Source organism: Petromyzon marinus, chromosome 9 (assembly GCF_048934315.1).
Source record: "Petromyzon marinus isolate PM22_M1 ecotype Great Lakes invasive population chromosome 9, UKy_Petmar_22M1.pri1.0, whole genome shotgun sequence".
NCBI lineage: Eukaryota > Metazoa > Chordata > Hyperoartia > Petromyzontiformes > Petromyzontidae > Petromyzon > Petromyzon marinus.
The window spans coordinates 14,482,412-14,499,523 of record NC_133675.1 but is presented as its reverse complement, the minus strand read 5'-3'; the positions used below and the strand labels follow the sequence as shown (position 1 = coordinate 14,499,523).

The 17,112-nt window shown below is 44.6% G+C and overlaps 1 protein-coding gene across 6 annotated transcripts in view; it reads left to right on the top strand.

Moving 5' to 3' along the window:
• The window catches only part of LOC116940471 (Kv channel-interacting protein 4-like), a 390,068-nt gene that overhangs the window by 242,400 nt on the left and 130,556 nt on the right, over nucleotides 1-17,112 (top strand). The window contains exon 1 of one of the 6 annotated variants that reach the window (XM_032950352.2): nucleotides 14,442-15,161. The exons of the other annotated variants lie outside the window; for them this stretch is intronic. Within the exon in view, the coding sequence (XP_032806243.1) occupies nucleotides 15,062-15,161 (100 nt within the window). The 5' untranslated portion in view covers nucleotides 14,442-15,061. Of the gene's footprint in view, nucleotides 1-14,441; nucleotides 15,162-17,112 lie in introns of those variants that run through there. 6 annotated transcript variants of the gene reach the window in all.

Below are 17,112 nucleotides of genomic sequence, written 5' to 3'. Positions count from 1 at the left end.
CACAACTGCCCCATCACCGATTGGGAGTTGTGGGGGTGGAGTGTCCGATGGTACAAAATACCCAGGCAGATGCTTAGTTTTGATGGGGCTGATGGGAAGGCCCCATCTCTTAGTAGCACGCTCCAGTCTCAGCAGCAGCGTCTCCAACTCCTCTGAATGAGCAGCTATTACCAAATCATCGGCATACATAACATGGTTGAGCAATAGGGAGCCATCCCTTGACCGCACCCGGGCATCGATCAGCCTCCCATTATATCTGTACCATATGGAGATTCCCCCGGTACAGCTATTGAAGGCTTCACGAACTACGTGGTCAAAATAGATGTTAAATAATGTGGGAGCCAGAGGACATCCCTGTCGCACCCCAAGGTGTATAGGGAATGGCTCTGACTCCCGGCCACGTAGTTTTACCCGGGCCCGCTCACCATCATGAAGGTCCTTAATGATCATGAGCAGAGGGTCAGGTACTCCAAAAGCACGAAGAACAATCCATAGCCCAGGCCTACTGATGATATCATAGGCCTTGACCAGGTCAATAAAGCAGAGATGTAGGTCTTGCTGGAATTCCCTATACCTTTGCTGTAGCAGACGGACAGAAAATATGGCATCTGTGCAGGACCGCCCTTTCCTGAATTTTAATGGGGCTCCACAAGCCTCTCCTCAGCGTGCCTGGCAAGGCGATGTTGAATAATCCTTGCCAGGACCTTTCCCAGCATACTGAGGAGTGAGATGCCCTTGTAGTTGTTATAGTCTGTGCAGTCCCCCTTCTTAAATAGGGGAATCACGAGGGCATCCTTCCGATCTTGTGGAACCTGTCCAGTGATCCAGACTGTTGTTATGATGTCATGTAGGGCTGTCTGTGCCCAAAAACCACCCTCCCTCAGCATTTCGCTTGGGAGATCATCTCTGCCCGGTGTGTTCCTGGTCTCAGGCTCTGGATCGCCTTCAGTACTTCCTCAACAGATGGCACCTCAGCCAGCCACTCACAGGAGGTGATTTCTTCTTCCAATATTTGAGGCATCACAGCCTCAGCAGGGTCATCCCCAATTTGTCCCACGATATTTTCCAGGCTGAGGGACTTCCCATCCCCCAGGACCTCACAGAAATGCGCAGCAAATCTGCAAACCTGTTCCTGGGGGTCGGAGATTGGATCACCATTCTTTCCCTTAATGATGGTCATAGGTGTGGCGCTGCACGTTACTTTTTTGATGGAGTTAAAGAGCGATTTGTGATCGTGGGCCATTGAGGCAGACTCCATCTCCTCAGCAACCCGTGACCACCAACCATCCTTGCAGTGCCTCGCGGCTCTCTGAACCTCCGAGCGAAGGCTGCGGTAAGCCTCCTCATTCTCTGATGTGGGATGCTGTTGACGATGAGAGTGAGCCTGTCGCTTTTTCTCAGCCAGCCTGAACACCTCCTCTGTCAGTCAGGGTCTCTGGGGAGGTCTGGATCGTGTACCCAAATAAGCCATTGCAGCTGCATGAGCCACAGTCCTAACCTCGCCCATTTCCCTCGACATCAGGAGGAGTGGGGGATGATGCCAACCACAGCCGCAAGCGATGATGACATTCTCGCTTGCAACTTCCATCAGCTAGCTGAGACCATGTCACTATGGGTTTAAATGGGGTCCTGGGTGTACACCCACCACCGGAGTGGAAGAATGGCAGGCGCATCTTGCAGATGACAAGTCGATGATCAGTGAGCAGATCAGCTCCACGGTAGGTCCTGGTGTTAAGGACATGGGCCTACATCTGCTGTTCTGTCACTATGTAGTCCAGCAGATGTTCTTGCTTGGTACTAAAATCTAGCAGCCTCCTACCGTTGTTATTGAGCTGATCTGGCCCATGTCTTCCAATCACTCCAGACCACGTGCTAGCATCATGACCAACTCGGGCATTGAAGTCACCCAACACACAATACGAAATGCTCAGAATGAGAGCTGCAGTCGATTGTTGGAACAGATGATGGGCACCCTTGATTTCAGCATGGCTCTCATAGGGGAAGCCATGATGATAATTCAGGCACACTCCACTCACAGTGCCGTATCGACACTTGCCAGTTCCTGTCAATGGCATTGCTCGTGTTTCACAATCTCTCAGCCTCATGTGACTTATACAAAACATTTGCTGAGGTGTATGGCTATATAGATTCATTACCTCATAGGGGGTTGGTTGATTCTCTGATAATGGAAGAAAGCTTCTTCCACAGATGAAATTGTAGATATGAATGCACATGCTACAAAATGATGAACATCCCTTTGAAAACAGAGTAGTATGCTCATTACAAGCTTGCAGAGCCTAATAATGGTATTTGCATTGTTGCCTTCATCAGGTGAAGGGACCAGACTGTCTCGAGGACAGCGCTGGAGTGAACACAGCCAAGCTCAGACCGCGACCTTTACGCTGTGTGAGAGGAATCAAGGTGCCTTGACAAAGGAATTAGCATAAAAAATTAGCATTTAATTGGCGGACTTAGCATGATGAACGGTGTAGAGGGGGTGAACATGTGCAGGCCGGCGAGGGGGGGAGGGGGAGTTTACATATTGATGGTGTGAAAAAGGAATTTTAAGAAGCTGCGAAAGTTTGGGGTACCACTACTTGAAAAAATATACTGTACCATTGAAAATTAGTTTAATGTTTGGTTCGATTTAGAACATCTTTCCAATGGTTGCTTAATTTGAGCCCATCTACTCGGTTGAAATTGTGTCTGTGTTTGTAAATCTGAATTGCCTCGTGAATAAATCTTTGATAAAAACCCGTGGGTTTGCAAAGAACCTTGGTATCGGAGAAAATTATATCGTGCTTTACTTGGAATGGTTCCTTCTACAAGCAAAATGAGGGTACTCCCATGGGTTCCCCCTTGTCACCAGTGATAGCCAATGTTTTCATGGAGAAATTTGAATCGGACGCCATCCAGACTTCCACCCTCAGACCTTCCCTGTGGAAGAGATATGTGGATGACACTTTCGTCTTTTGGCCACATGGCCTCCCAGCTCTGAACCTTTTCCTACACCACATCAATTCCAGACATCCCGCCATCAAATTCACCATGGAAGTGGAGAAAGATGGCAACCTACTATTCTTAGATGTTCTGTTTGAGAGGAGACCTGATGGCTCATTGGGGCATTCTGTCTACAGGAAACCCACTCACACAGATTCCTACTTGAAACCTGATTCCCACCACCACCCAGCTCAAAAGAATTCTCTCATCAAAACTTTATACCATAGGGCTCATTGCATTTCGGACCAACACCACCTGACCAGTGAATTAAAACATGTACACCTGGCCCTCAAAAGGAATGGATACTCTGACCGTACCATCCGCCAAGCTGTTTCTCCCTCCATACAGAAACAACCACTTGATACTCTGGTCAAAACCATCACACTACCATATATAGCAGGTGTTACTAAAAAGATTTCCAAAATTCTAAACAAACACAAGATCCAGGTCCGGTTCAATACAGTACACAAAATTCGTGATCTGATCCCATCCGTGAAGGATGTCATTCCTGACTTGCAGTACCCCGGGGTTTACAAATTGATTTGTACCTGCGGTGATTGCTATATCGGGGAGAAGAAGCGACATGTCTCTGACCGAATTCGCGAGCACAAATCAGATTTGAAACACAGCAGAACGAATTCTTCTGCCGTAGCTGATCACTGGTACAACGCTGTGGGTGATCACGATATAATTTTCTCCGATACCAAGGTTCTTTGCAAACCCACGGGTTTTTATCAGAGATTTGTTCACGAGGCAATTCAGATTTACAAACACAGACACAATTTCAACCGAGAAGATGGTCTCAAATTAAGCAACCATTGGAAAGATGTTCTAAATCGAACCAAACATTAAACTAATTTTCAATGGTACAGTATGTTTTTTCAAGTAGTGGTACCCCAAACTTTCGCAGCTTCTTAAAATTCCCTTTTCACACCATCAATATGTAAACTCCCCCTCCCCCCCTTGCCGGCCTGCACATGTTCACCCCCTCTACACCGTTCATCATGCTAAGTCCGTCAATTAAATGCTATTTTTTTATGCTAATTCCTTTGTCAAGGCACCTTGATTCCTCTCACACAGCTTAAAGGTCGTGGTCTGAGCTTGGCTGTGTTCACTCCACTGCTGTCCTCGAGACAGTCTGGTGCCTTCACCTGATGAAGGCCACTTGTGTTGTGTCCAAAACGTCGTGAGAATTTTATCATGTTTTATTTTTATTATTTTATTTCCATTTTACGTGACTTTACCGAAAAAAACAGCTAATTTCTGCTCTCCAAACATTGTCGCCAGTGGCCTTCATCAGGTGAAGGGACTGGACTGTCCAGAGGACAGCGTTGGAGTGAAAACAGCAAGCCCAGGACGCGACCTGGGCTTGCTGTTTTCACTACGTGACTTTACCGAATTGAACCAAAGAGTATGGATCCTTGCAGTCACGAACGCTTCAAATCTAGAATTTGCATTGTTACCGACACAATATAAAAGCGTGAGGATAATTTGTTGAATGTGAACGTGAAGCTGCATTGCCAGCGTAGTGACAATACAAGAATAACTAACTGTGACCACATGTAACTCGCAAGTAATGCAATCTGCAACAGTGAAATGTGGTGTCGACATTCATAATTAAACGATACAAGTACAATGCCCGAGTCTGATGTGGTAGGTGTACAAGGAGCATGTAAAGTCAGGCCATAAAAGATGCTTGCATGCATTCACTTGTGTAGAAATAATCTCAGAGCATGTTTAACCTGAGTCGTTCCCCAATAGACATGAGTAATGGATGGATCGAACAAGCCGTGCAATATTAAACCTTTTTCTATTTGCATTTGGGTACTCTTTGATTAATAAAGCACGCCTGAAAAGAACTGGTGCGTATCCAAATTGTCCATTATTCACTTACCAATGATCTTCATTCACAGCAGGCTCAGTGGTACAGCGGTTATGATTTCGAGCCACTTCAAGGGGAGTTCAACAGGTGATGCCCTATGGATGGGATTGTCCACGCCACAGCAAGATGGAATTTCCACCACGAGCTCAGGGCTGCGATTCAAGCGCTGTTATACATAGTGAATGAATTGTTCCAAAATTTGAGCTCGGCGCGGGCATTTTCTGATGCGGATGGCAATACTGTGATGCCTCATATGTCCGTGATGCTTCATAGTGCACCTGGCCTGGCACGAGGTGCCGTGGTGACGTCCCCACCAATTAGTGGCGGGTATTGTTGTTGATATTGTTGATGCATCATACTGCATGAGGTCTGTTAATGTTTGGCATGCACTTCTCTTCATTTGAAATTAAACACGGATCGCATTGACATTTCTTGATGCAAAATGCTTTTCTTATGAGTTTATGGTGATTAATTTCATTGATGATGAGACAATCAGTGTAAACATTCGCATTTATATTTGATGCCAGCTGTGTAATTTTCAAGCCACAAGACGTCTTATCACGGTTGACTACGTATGGTGCGAAAGAAGTTCAACATGCATACGTCTTGCATATGCCTCGACATTTCTCATAAGGGGCCGTCCATAAATGACGTCACGCGATTTTGGACAATTTTTGACCCCTACCCCTCGTCACACGGCATCACAAAAAGTCAGACCCCCCCTCAAATATGACGTCACAAAGCTCTGCTCCCCCCCCCCCAAAACCATATTTACATTTTGAAAATAAAACATGCTTCAAATCGCTTTAAACTATTGCCATGTAGTATTAAATGTGGCGCTGTACTCTGATGTTGTAGGAGAAAACACGTATTAAAAAGGAGGCGTTGGAAAGCTTAAATTTAGCATAAAATTCACTTGAAAATATTCAACGTCTAACTAAAACTGCAGATGTTCAGAATATTATATTGAAATTATCTTATAATTATAAAATATTAAAAGTAATTATAACTTTAAAAAATGCCTGAAACTTTGTAGTAGAACGAAGCAAAATGGAGAGTACAATTATAACAATCACATATTCATTCCACAGAATGAAAAGCCCTGGTTGAATCATTAGAATCAAAATGTTTACTAACAATCATTGAACAAAAATTTCAAAATGTAAGCTTCTCCATTCTCCCATGGAGAAGCAAAATGCTCCTTCATGGAATAAATAAAAGATGACCTTAGTAAATTTAAATAATAAAATTAGTTAACAATGAAAATTAATCAAAATTAGTGTTGTCATAACAATTCTATATTTATTTAAAGTTGCGCATTTTGATGATGTGACGTCACATTTCTCACCCCCCCCCCCTCGTCTGCCCTCCCCCCTCCCCAGGTGCGTGACGTCATTTATGGACGGCCCCTAACATTACCAGTCAGCCATTGTCGTTTCAAGAATAAAATATCGTGTTCAAGCGTAACAATAATTTGCCAATAAAAAAAACACAAGCAAGAAGTGCTTTCAGTGAGCACAGGTTTCATTCAGTGTCATTATAATGGGGCCGATAACTCAGCCAGGGCTGGTTCACATGGGTACGCTGAGGCATGAATGTCTGGGTCCAACACCAAGTTGTGTGTGTCAGCATGCCAGAGAGCCTTTGTGCGCTACTTACTCTGTGTTCTACATGTAAATAAAGGCATGAGCTTTTCTGCTAAGGTCAGGCAGTCCATCACATTAATTCACCCAACGCGCAAACTCTGCTTGGATCCATGTTCACCAAAGAGAATTTTCATCACACAATATTGGATCTTTGTCAACCAGGCATAAGTCAAATATACCTGTTGATATATGGTACGTGAATGTCTCAATAGAGGATATCGTTATTTACAGGTTTACTGCAAAGCTACATCACAAGTAATTGCTGTTTACCGCTAACATTGCAGCAATGCTACATCGCATCAATAACGTTAATAACATCCTCAAAGAGCCATTGAACGTTTCCGGAAGATTTATATCCTTGTTTTGTTTTTTTTAAACGTAATTTTACCTCGACCTTTTAGATATGTTTTTCTTAGAATGTACACTGTGTATATTGTGAAAGGGAGACAATTGGGAAATACAGCGTAGTATTTATATGCGTGCAATAAGATACTAATGGGTCTGTAGTTATTTAAGCCAGTTGCATTCAAAATGTTAACGCATTCTAACAAAGATTGCACGTGTTAATGCAGTGGCTTTGTCTGTCTGTCCGTCCGCAACGTAAGGTGTTGATAACTGTCATTAAGATGATCCAACACATTATAACCAAAGTGTTGGTATGTTGCAGTCGTGGTGTTAGTGAACATGGCCACATTGGTCAAGCCCTAGTAACCCTTCATATGCTTCTTGGCGTCCTTTTTCAGCCGTGCAACCCTTTCCATTTCATCTAACAACAGATTCCAACTTCGATGAAGTGACAACAATTGATCAAGATGGAATCACTGCACCAATGTATTATTTTATTGTATTGTAACTGTAATAGCCCCTTCAGTGCGCGCATGCTCACTGAAGGGCACAGGCGCCCACAACAGACTTCGTCTGAATTTTGATTTAAATCTTTCGTGACTGCAGGGATTCATATTCTTGGTTCTTTCGGTAAAGTCACCACGTAGAAGGGAAACAATAAAATAATACATCTTCTTTGGTTCTTTCATCTTCGGTTCTTTCATTTTCTTTGGTTCTTTCGGTAAAGTCACGTATCTACGTGACTTTACCGAAAGAACCAAAGAAGATGAATCATTGCAGTCACGAAAGCTTTAAATCGAAATAAAATAATAGTCTGGCCAAGTACATCTTTACGCTCCACTCGCACAGCGTCCGGTGGGCCCTAGCAGTGTATTTAAGCACCAAAAAAACTACAGTACTAATGTAATGAGAACCGTGTGTACGTGTCCATACGTCGTAGATGTGTGTGTGTGTAGTGCACGTGTGTTTTACCGTCAAAACTATTATTGTGGAGTACCGTAAAAAAGAACGCGAACGGCGTTGCTGAGCTTGAGGACTTTCAATAAGTCGAATGAGAGCGTCTGTACGCGCCTTTCACTGAAAACTTTCACTCTACATAGCTTTTGTTTACAAATACCGCGATGTCACTTTAATGTGAATGAATGAAAATGTATTTAAACTTTAGTTGTGATATTTACATTCACTTCTAAGAGCTATGACTTATTAATCACTGAAAGAACTGTTAGGATTATTTGCAAGGTGTTATCTTAAGGGGGTCTTAGGAAGTTTTGGGGGGAGGTGGGGGTCCCTATCAGCCCCCACCCCTGGGGGCTCTGGGGTGTCAACCTCTGGTTACGGGGGGGGGGGGGGAGGCTCTTATCTTAAGGGGTCTTATGGAGGGGGGGGTCTCCCCCCCTCCCCCTCAGCCCCCACCCCCCCTCCCCCTCAGCCCCCACCCCTCCTCCCCCTCAGTCCCCACCCCTCTCAGTCCCCACCCCCCTCAGCCCTCACCCCCCTCAGCCCCCACCCCCCTCAGCCCCCACCCCCCCTCCCCCTCAGCCCCCACCCCCCTCCCCCTCAGCCCCCACCCCCCCTCCCCCTCAGCCCCCTCCCCCTCAGCCCCCACCCCCTCCCCCTCAGCCCCCACCCCCCTCCCCCTCAGCCCCCCCCTCAGCCCCCCCCCTTCAGCCCCCACCCCCTCAGCCCCCACCCCCTCAGCCCCTCCCTCAGCCCCCACCCCCCCTCAGCCCCCACCCCCCCCTCAGCCCCCACCCCCCCCCTCAGCCCCCACCCCCCCCTCAGCCCCCACCCCCCCCTCAGCCCCCACCCCCCCCAGCCCCCACACCCCCAGCCCCCTCAGCCCCCACCCCCTCAGCCCCCACCCCCTCCCCCTCAGCCCCCACCCCCCCTCCCCCTCCACCCCCCCTCCCCCTCCACCCCCCCACCCCCCCTCCCCCTCCACCCCCCCACCCCCCCCTCCCCCTCCACCCCCCCACCCCCCCTCCCCTTCCCCACCTCCCCTCCCCCTCCACCCCCCTCCCCCCATCCCCCTCCACCCCCCTCCCCCTCCACCCCCCCTCCCCCCCTCCCCCACCACCCCCCCTCCCCCTCCACCTCCCCCTCCACCCCCCTCCCCCTCCACCCCCCCTCCCCCTCCACCTCCACCCCCCCTCCCCCTCCACCTCCACCTCCCCTCCCCCTCCACCTCCCCTCCCCCCTCCACCCCCCCTCCCCCTCCACCATCCCCACCCCCTCAGCCCCCACCCCCCCTCCCCCTCAGCCCCCACCCCCCCTCCCCCTCAGCCCCCACCCCTGTCGGCCCGTGAGCGTGCTGGTAGACCAGCTGCCCACTGCGCCTTATTACGGCGCAACATCACCTGGGGGGCGTACATGTTTGTGAGGGGCGCACCTCTGGTTGGCTGCTTGCTCGCGGGCACGTGACACACTTCAACCAATCCGTGCCGCGTTAATCACAATGACAGTCGCAGTCACAGAATGACAGACCTGGGTGTTTATATATATTTATAGAAACAGGAAAAGCATATTTTTGCAATAAAACGAATATTCTTGTATCAGAAAGTTCATTTTAAAAAGTCCATCATCACTAATACTGAAATGCAAACTAAGTATTTAAAAATGATAGATTAGCAAAGTTTAGATGACTCATATATAATACCAAACGTGTGATAAATGATAAAAAGCAATAAAAAATCTCTCATGCCATCCAAGTCAAGAAAAAACATGAGACTATGTAACCCTAAGTGATTCAATCTGAAAACCCACCAACAGTAACTGCATTTAATTGCCATTAAACACTTTTGAGTGGCACATAGAACATGCAAAATGATTTTCCTCCCATTGACCACTGGTAAAGGGAAAGATCAGTTCAAAGGGCAACACATTCGTTTTCTCGTGTTACAATCAAATACTGTTTCTCCAATAGTAAGTGATGCGTGCCTCAGGGCCTGCTTTAAACAATAGAGGTTTTTATTATTGTTATTTAGAGCCTGCGTTATGCCACTGAGTTGTTCATGGATCGCAGTGAATAAAAGGCCGTGCCAGCTGGATGGCATATTCTGAGGGCCAAGTGTTGGTCCGTAGCAATTGCCCAGCTGTCGTTTGGACTGTTGCTGGGCAGGCTGAAGGAGGCTGATGACCCACATTTGCAGCAGCGCCGTGTGTTGATATTGATATGTATGGTTTTGCTTCCACTGAGCCATTGCTTGTAAGGATGCTTATTTCCCACGAGGCATCTCACTTGCTGTTTTTCTTGGGCCATGAAAAAATTTGGAATGGGTTTTAAGCCACTTGGGCAATTCGGATGATTAAAACACCGTTTTCACTCAGGGTTTTAGTCTGCCAACTTTACATACAATGCATTATTTTTAAGTGTTCCGTGTGCATTTTATGAGGAGGGTTTCTCTTCCGGAAGGTAAATAGTTTTCCAGCGATTTGTTTTGTTTTGGTTCATCCGAAAAATGCATTTGGCAGCAGCGCAGTGTGTTGGTATTTTATACCTTCAATATTTAAAACTTTAAATATTTCATGGAATGAATCTCAAATGGTTCCCCAAAACTATTCGCGCATGCTTTTAGTTACAGATTTAGGGTAAAGTGCGTACTTGTGCGAAATACTTTTGCAAACACAAATACAGTACTGTCTAATAGCTTGTAGGCACACCACTATATTGCACATGCTTAACCGTACGGACATTTGTTAAACCACTTCATCTGTTTTTATGTTTTTTTTATTACTTTCAGCTGAAGCGGGGAAACTGTGAATTCTAGTTCTCCCCACGTGTTGTCTTCATGTGCTGGGAGCTTTTGAAGTTCTTGAAAACTCCCAGAAAGTGAAGCGGAATGTTGGACATCACGACGGAAGATACTCTGTGCAACTTGACAAACGGAGAGCTATGCAGCAGCACAATATTGAAAACCTACGCGCAGTACGACTCATTCCGGTCAAGGATATACGGACAGTACAGTATATATCTTCTATAGTATATATGTATCTGTATCCCTATCGTCTGCACAACTACAAACCTTCACGCTCACAATTTTGGTATCAAATGTTTGCAAATATCCACATTTAACAATGAACTAAACCAGTTTTAAAATAAACATCCACATTTAATATTGATAATAAAAAAAAACACCCAATATGGTTACCAGCATTAAATAAACAAGTGTGTGCCCACGCCCATTGCAATCCTCTGTTGTAATTCAATGCGGATTTGGTGGATATGGGACCAGCTATTGCAGTTGTCATCACTGTCATCGTAACCAAAGTAAACCGCGATTACTGTCGTGTCTCGCCGGACCATGTTTAAGAGTCGTTATGATTAACTGAAAATCCATAAAAGCTCCAACAGCCGAACTACATCAAACCCTTAATATCCGCGGGGTTTTTTTTACAACTCGCGGTTTTGCGTATTCGCGAAAAATGAATTGTAGTGCTATTTGAATTTCGCGGAGCTGTATTTTAACTATTTCGGGCCAGAGAACGCGAGCGCACGTGACTACCCGACAGGACTTCGAGAGACATGGGTGCACCAGCGAAAGTTACTCCCACAACGCTCTCGCTATTTATAACCATATTGTTGGTCATCAATCATATGAATAACATCGGTAGGGGCGTATATTGCACACAGCCTCTGTGTGTAAAGTAAACAATGATAACCAAATATACTTGCAAGAACTGGAAATGTGTACGTGTGTAAGTCAAGAAGGATATTAAGCATTCGACTAAGTGTAAGAAAAATTAATTACAGAAGAAGAAGTTGAATAATTTCGATTTAAAGCTTTCGTGACTGCAGGGATTCATCTTCTTGTTTTTTTCGGTAAAGTCACGTAGAATGGAAATAAAATAATAAAAATAAAACATGATAAAATTCTCACGACGTTTCGGCCACAACACAAGTAGCCTTCTTCAGGTGAAGGAACAGAACTGTCTGGACGACAGCGCTTCAATGAACGCTGCTGAGATTCGCAGCGTCTTTTAAGCTGGGTGGGAGAAGTAAAGCACCTTGACAAAGGAGTTTACATATCAAACAGGAGAATTTAGCATTGAAATAGCTGTGTTAAAGTGTTGGATCAGCAGGGTGTTAAAGTCAGAAATTAGCATCTAACTGGGATATTAGCATGATGTTAATGTGAGGGATTAGCATGTGACTGGTCACGGAAATAGCTATGTTAAAGTCAGAGTTTACATATCAACAGAGGCATTTAGTATGTGGACGCTAAAGGACTGCAACTACCCCAACTATCATACAATAAACCGATGTGAAAGAACTAAGTATAAACTACATGAATATAATAAATGTACTCAATATATTCTTCAATAAATTGAGCTATTAACATAAAGTAACTGGGTATACACTATACTATATAATGAATACCATATAGTAAACTAATAAAAAACTAAAATATAAATTGCATCAATGTTATCAATAAACTCTATATACTCTCCAATCAGCTGAGCTACTAACAATGTCGTTATACATTACAATGCCATATGGCGAAAAAATGGGTGGCGGTTTTTTCTTTTCAACGTTAGCACCACGGAAAGCGACGAGCTTTGTTCAGACGGACGAGTCCATCTATGCTCGGAACGGAGGAGGGGGGAGAAATAGCCATGATGTGCTGATCTGTCCTGTGTTGCGTTACAACCATGTTATTAATTAGACTACTATACAGTGAGGGAAAAACCTCCGTCTTGGAGAAGTCAATGTCATGTGAGCCCACTGAATTATAATAGTGATCTGCCACGGCTGAGGTGTTCGTCAAACCGTGTTTCAAGTCTGCTTTATGTTCGCGGATGCGGTCCGAGATATGTCTTTTGGTTTCTCCAATGTAGCTACTACCACAGAGGCACTTTAGTTTGTAAACGCCCGGGTACTGTATGTCTGGAAGAGCATCTTTTACAGATGGAACTAAATCACGGATTTTGTGTACTGTGTTGAATCGGACCTGGATCTTGTGTTTATTCAGGATTTTGGAGATCTTTTTAGTGACCCCTGCAATGTAGGGTAAGGTGATGGTTTTGAGTGGCTCCACAAGAGGATCCTTCTTCATGACTGGAGTGATGGCTTTGCGGATTGTGTAGTCGGAGTAGCCATTAGCCCTGAGAGCCTGGTGTACGTGCTTGAGTTCACTGGTAATGTGTTCCTGGTCGGAAATGCATTGGGCTCTATGGTATAGAGTCTTGATGAGGCAGTTCTTCTGGGATGGATGGTGGTGGGAATCCGGTTTCAAGTAAGCATCTGTATGGGTAGCTTTCCTGTAGACAGAGTGGCTCATTGAACCAACAGGTCTCCTTTTAATTAGGACATCCAAAAAGGGTAGCTTGCCATCTTTTTCAACGTCCATGGTAAATCTAATGGCTGGGTGTATGGAATTGATGTGGTCGAGGAATTGGTCTAGAGCAGGCCAGCCATGTAGCCAGATGACAAAAGTGTCATCCACGTACCTCTTCCATAAGTGGCAGTCTGGATGGCATCAGTTTTAAATTTCTCCATGAAAACGTTGGCTACAACCGGAGATAGGGGGGAGCCCATTGGGGTACCCTCAGTTTGTTTGTAGAAAGTGTGACGAGGGCAGGGGGGTGAGAAATGTGACGTCACATCAAAAATGCGCAACTTTAAATACATGTAGACAACACGTTCTACTTAATTAAGTAGACTTTTTGATAAATGTTTTCTCTTGATTTAAAGCTTTCGTGACTGCAGTTATTCATATTCTTAGCTCTTTCGGTAAAGTCACGTTGAAGGGAAACAATAAAATAATAAAATATATATAAAACAATAAAAATTCTCACGACGTTTCGACCATAACACAAACGGTCGTCATCAGGTGTGTCGGTTCGCATTAATTAATTTATTTTTAAAATGTTTTCTCCTACAACATCAGAGTGTAGTGCCACATTAATTACGCACTTCAATGACAATAGTTTAAAGCGATTTGGAGCATGTTTTATTTTCACGATGGAAATATGATTTTGGGGTGGGGGGGGGTGGCAGAGTTTTGTGACGTCATATTTGAGTGGGGGGGGGGGGTCTGACTTTGTGACGCCTTGTGACGAGGTGTGTGGGGGGGGGTCAAAAATCGTCCAGAATCGCGTGACGTCATTTGGGGACGGCCCCTAACCCAAAAAAGCATTTGTAATCGCATTACTGTAAAATCAATAGCTTTCCACTTGTATAAACGACAGCCGCTAATTTACACAAAACAGCTTGGCGTGGAGAGCAAAATACGTTTGCCACTTGTCCTAAAACGACTTTGGTGGTTCGTTGTACAGAAGTGCTTGAGCGCCGTTCACCACGATCCCGAATCATTTCTCTCCGCGATCTACTGCTATTCATCCCCGAATCCTTCAAAGGGGGTCCCGTCCGGCAATTGCATGTTGTGCAGCCTTTAGCCATGGACCGCCGCCGCCTCCGCAGCGGGAGGGAATTCAGGAGAGGAGGAGGAGAGAGAGAAGAAGTACACGCGAGAAAGGGAGGGCGTTTAATGCTTATGCAGTAAGGTAGAGAGAGAGGAGAGAGAGGAGAGAGAGTGGTGGGTGGGTGGGGGGGCTTGCTTTCTGTTTAACTCCATCCAGCGCTTGGCAGAAGGAGAAGCCCAAGGCGCAACAGCGTGCGGGCGCGTCTCTCTTGTCCGTCTCTCTCTGTGTGTGTGTGGTGTGTGGGGGTGTTGCACGGCTCGTGACTACCGAGGAGGGAGGCGAAGCCAGGCGGACACGAGCAAGCCAGCAAGCCAGCAAGCCGGGCCAGCTGTGTGCAGGGGGCGGGCACGCCGGGGCCGCGTTGGGCCGATCTCGTAATGAACAAACTCCCCCTTCGTCGGTCGTGGCTGACGGATCGGGACAATTAAACTGGGCACATTCTAAAGTTGACGTTCTTTTGCCCTCCTCGAAGGCTTTGTTGTCGCGCTGTTTTGTTGTTGTTTAGTGGCAGCAGCAGCAGCAACAACAACAAAACCGCTGTGACGAGCCTCAGTTTGTCGAGCTCAAATGCAAATTGTGGAAACAGAACGACGCGGGCAGCGGGTGCAATCGATTCCATTCGTAAAGCCAATTGAGATTGTGGCTTTTTGATCCCGGAAACAACGGCAGTGGCATTGCACCCACCGCTTGCTCTTGGCGAGGGGGTTGGTGAGCGTTCGGAAGAAGGGCAGGCAAGGTCCGGTTTGTTAGGAATGCAGACATCGTCATGAATTTGGAAGGACTTGAGATGATCGCCGTGCTGGCTATGATTGTGCTCTTTGTGAAGGCTCTGGAACAATTTGGGCTCCTTGAGGACGACGAGGAAGGTACGGTTCACTTCAAACTCAATCGCACACCTCCGTTTGATCCGAATGCGTTCGGCTTGGATCAACAGCCAAAGTCCATGAATTAAAAAAAAATTGGCATTTATTAATTTCTGTTTCTATGTTTTTTTTAATTCCCCTTTAGGACACGTTTGTAACGAGTTGTTTGCTTAAATAATGTTATTCATAAAGCAAATATATAAACAATGCATTTGAGTTTAATTTGTATCAGCTACAGTATTTAAATAAGCCTCCTAGATATGTACCCTTGAATTGCTATGTTGTAACGATGGTTAAATGAACTTGCATGTAGTTGATAATTTTTATGAGTTTTCTTAGTTTAAAAATTACATAATGGAAATTAGTGCAAGTGTAGTAATTATGATAAAGTTAGTTTGAATGTAAATAAAATACCAGCGAAGTGCATTTAATTTTAATGTTGAATTTAAAACTGAAATGTTGAGTTTATTGAAACATTAAATATTACAAAATAGTACTGTATTTCATTCCTGTATTATAGAGTATTATATTATACAGATAAAATATTAATTAATCTACATTTTGTATAAATGAAAGTATGAACGTATGATCCAATTTGTAATGTCGTTAAAACCTAAATATACATTAAAGAAGAACATGCAATAACAATAGGGATTTTTTCTTATTAAAATCTATTCAGTCCAACAAATTGAAGCACGTGAATGCAAACACGACTTTACTTTTCACAAACAAGTTCGTAAAAAAAATGCGTTGGGTCCTTTTAAACGTACATTGCAAGGCTGTAGCCATGTAGTCAACATTGGGGGGGGAGCAAATTTTCCAGGGGGTCTGGGGCCCCCCCCCAGAAAAAAATCTAAATTTGAAAACGAATTTCCTGCCATTTTCTACCCTAAAATATTAAACAAATTACTAACACATGGGATGGCCTTTTTATTAATTTTTTACAATAATGTCTAATAGTGTATTGTATTATATTGCTCTTTTTTACCTTTTCTTGTTTAATTGTATGTAATGGCAGAGATTAGGGATTCATAAAGTACAACCATAACCACAATAATATTAACATAAATCTATGCATTGTTATATGAAGACAAGTCCAGATATTGTGGCCAAGGTTTTAGCAAATTGTTGTGTTTATTTACATAGCATCGCAATTTTTCTTTTTTATATATTTTATAGCAATATATTGGGGGGGGACATTTTGAGCATATTTGATTATATGGGGGGGGGGGGATGTGTCCCCCCCGCCCCAATAACCAATATATATTATAATTACGGCCTTGGTACATTGTAACTTTAATACATATTATAGTAAGTTAAACCAGGCTCCATGAGGCCAGAAGCAAAGTAGCCCACCAACATGGGTTGAATGTTGATAATGACTTTTCAAATGTCTGGTAACAAGAGTGGGCCATGCTAATACGGGCTGCGATCAAGATGCCTTGGTGGAAAGTATTAAATGGTTTTGCTGGAGGTGACCTAAATGGTCAAGGCTTTCCACTCGAGCTGTATTTATGCAACAGAAAGCAGCACGCTGCTCACTAACCCCAATGGAGCAACTGCTATCAAGCGCACCGACTCGTTGGAGCCACGGTTGATTAAGTTTAATATATGAACGAAATACATTGTATTTCACCTCATTGTTTTAATTGAAAATGAGATTATGCACATCTATGAAATAACCCTTTTAACCTTTTTTTTGTATTTCGTTTTACCGTTTGGAACTGTCAAGTATCAATACTGATGTGTGTATTTTTAAAGGAATTGCTTTCTTATACACGTTGCACTTGCACACCTGTAGAGCAGACAAGCTATGCAACGAGGCCTTGGGCGTTTTACATGAAAGAACACCGCAAATATAATTGAAATCGCTGTTATTTTTGAGTTGACATTTAACCTAATGCTTCATACTTTGTCGTGTGATAGTAAATCGCGTTGATAAGCAACCGTAGAG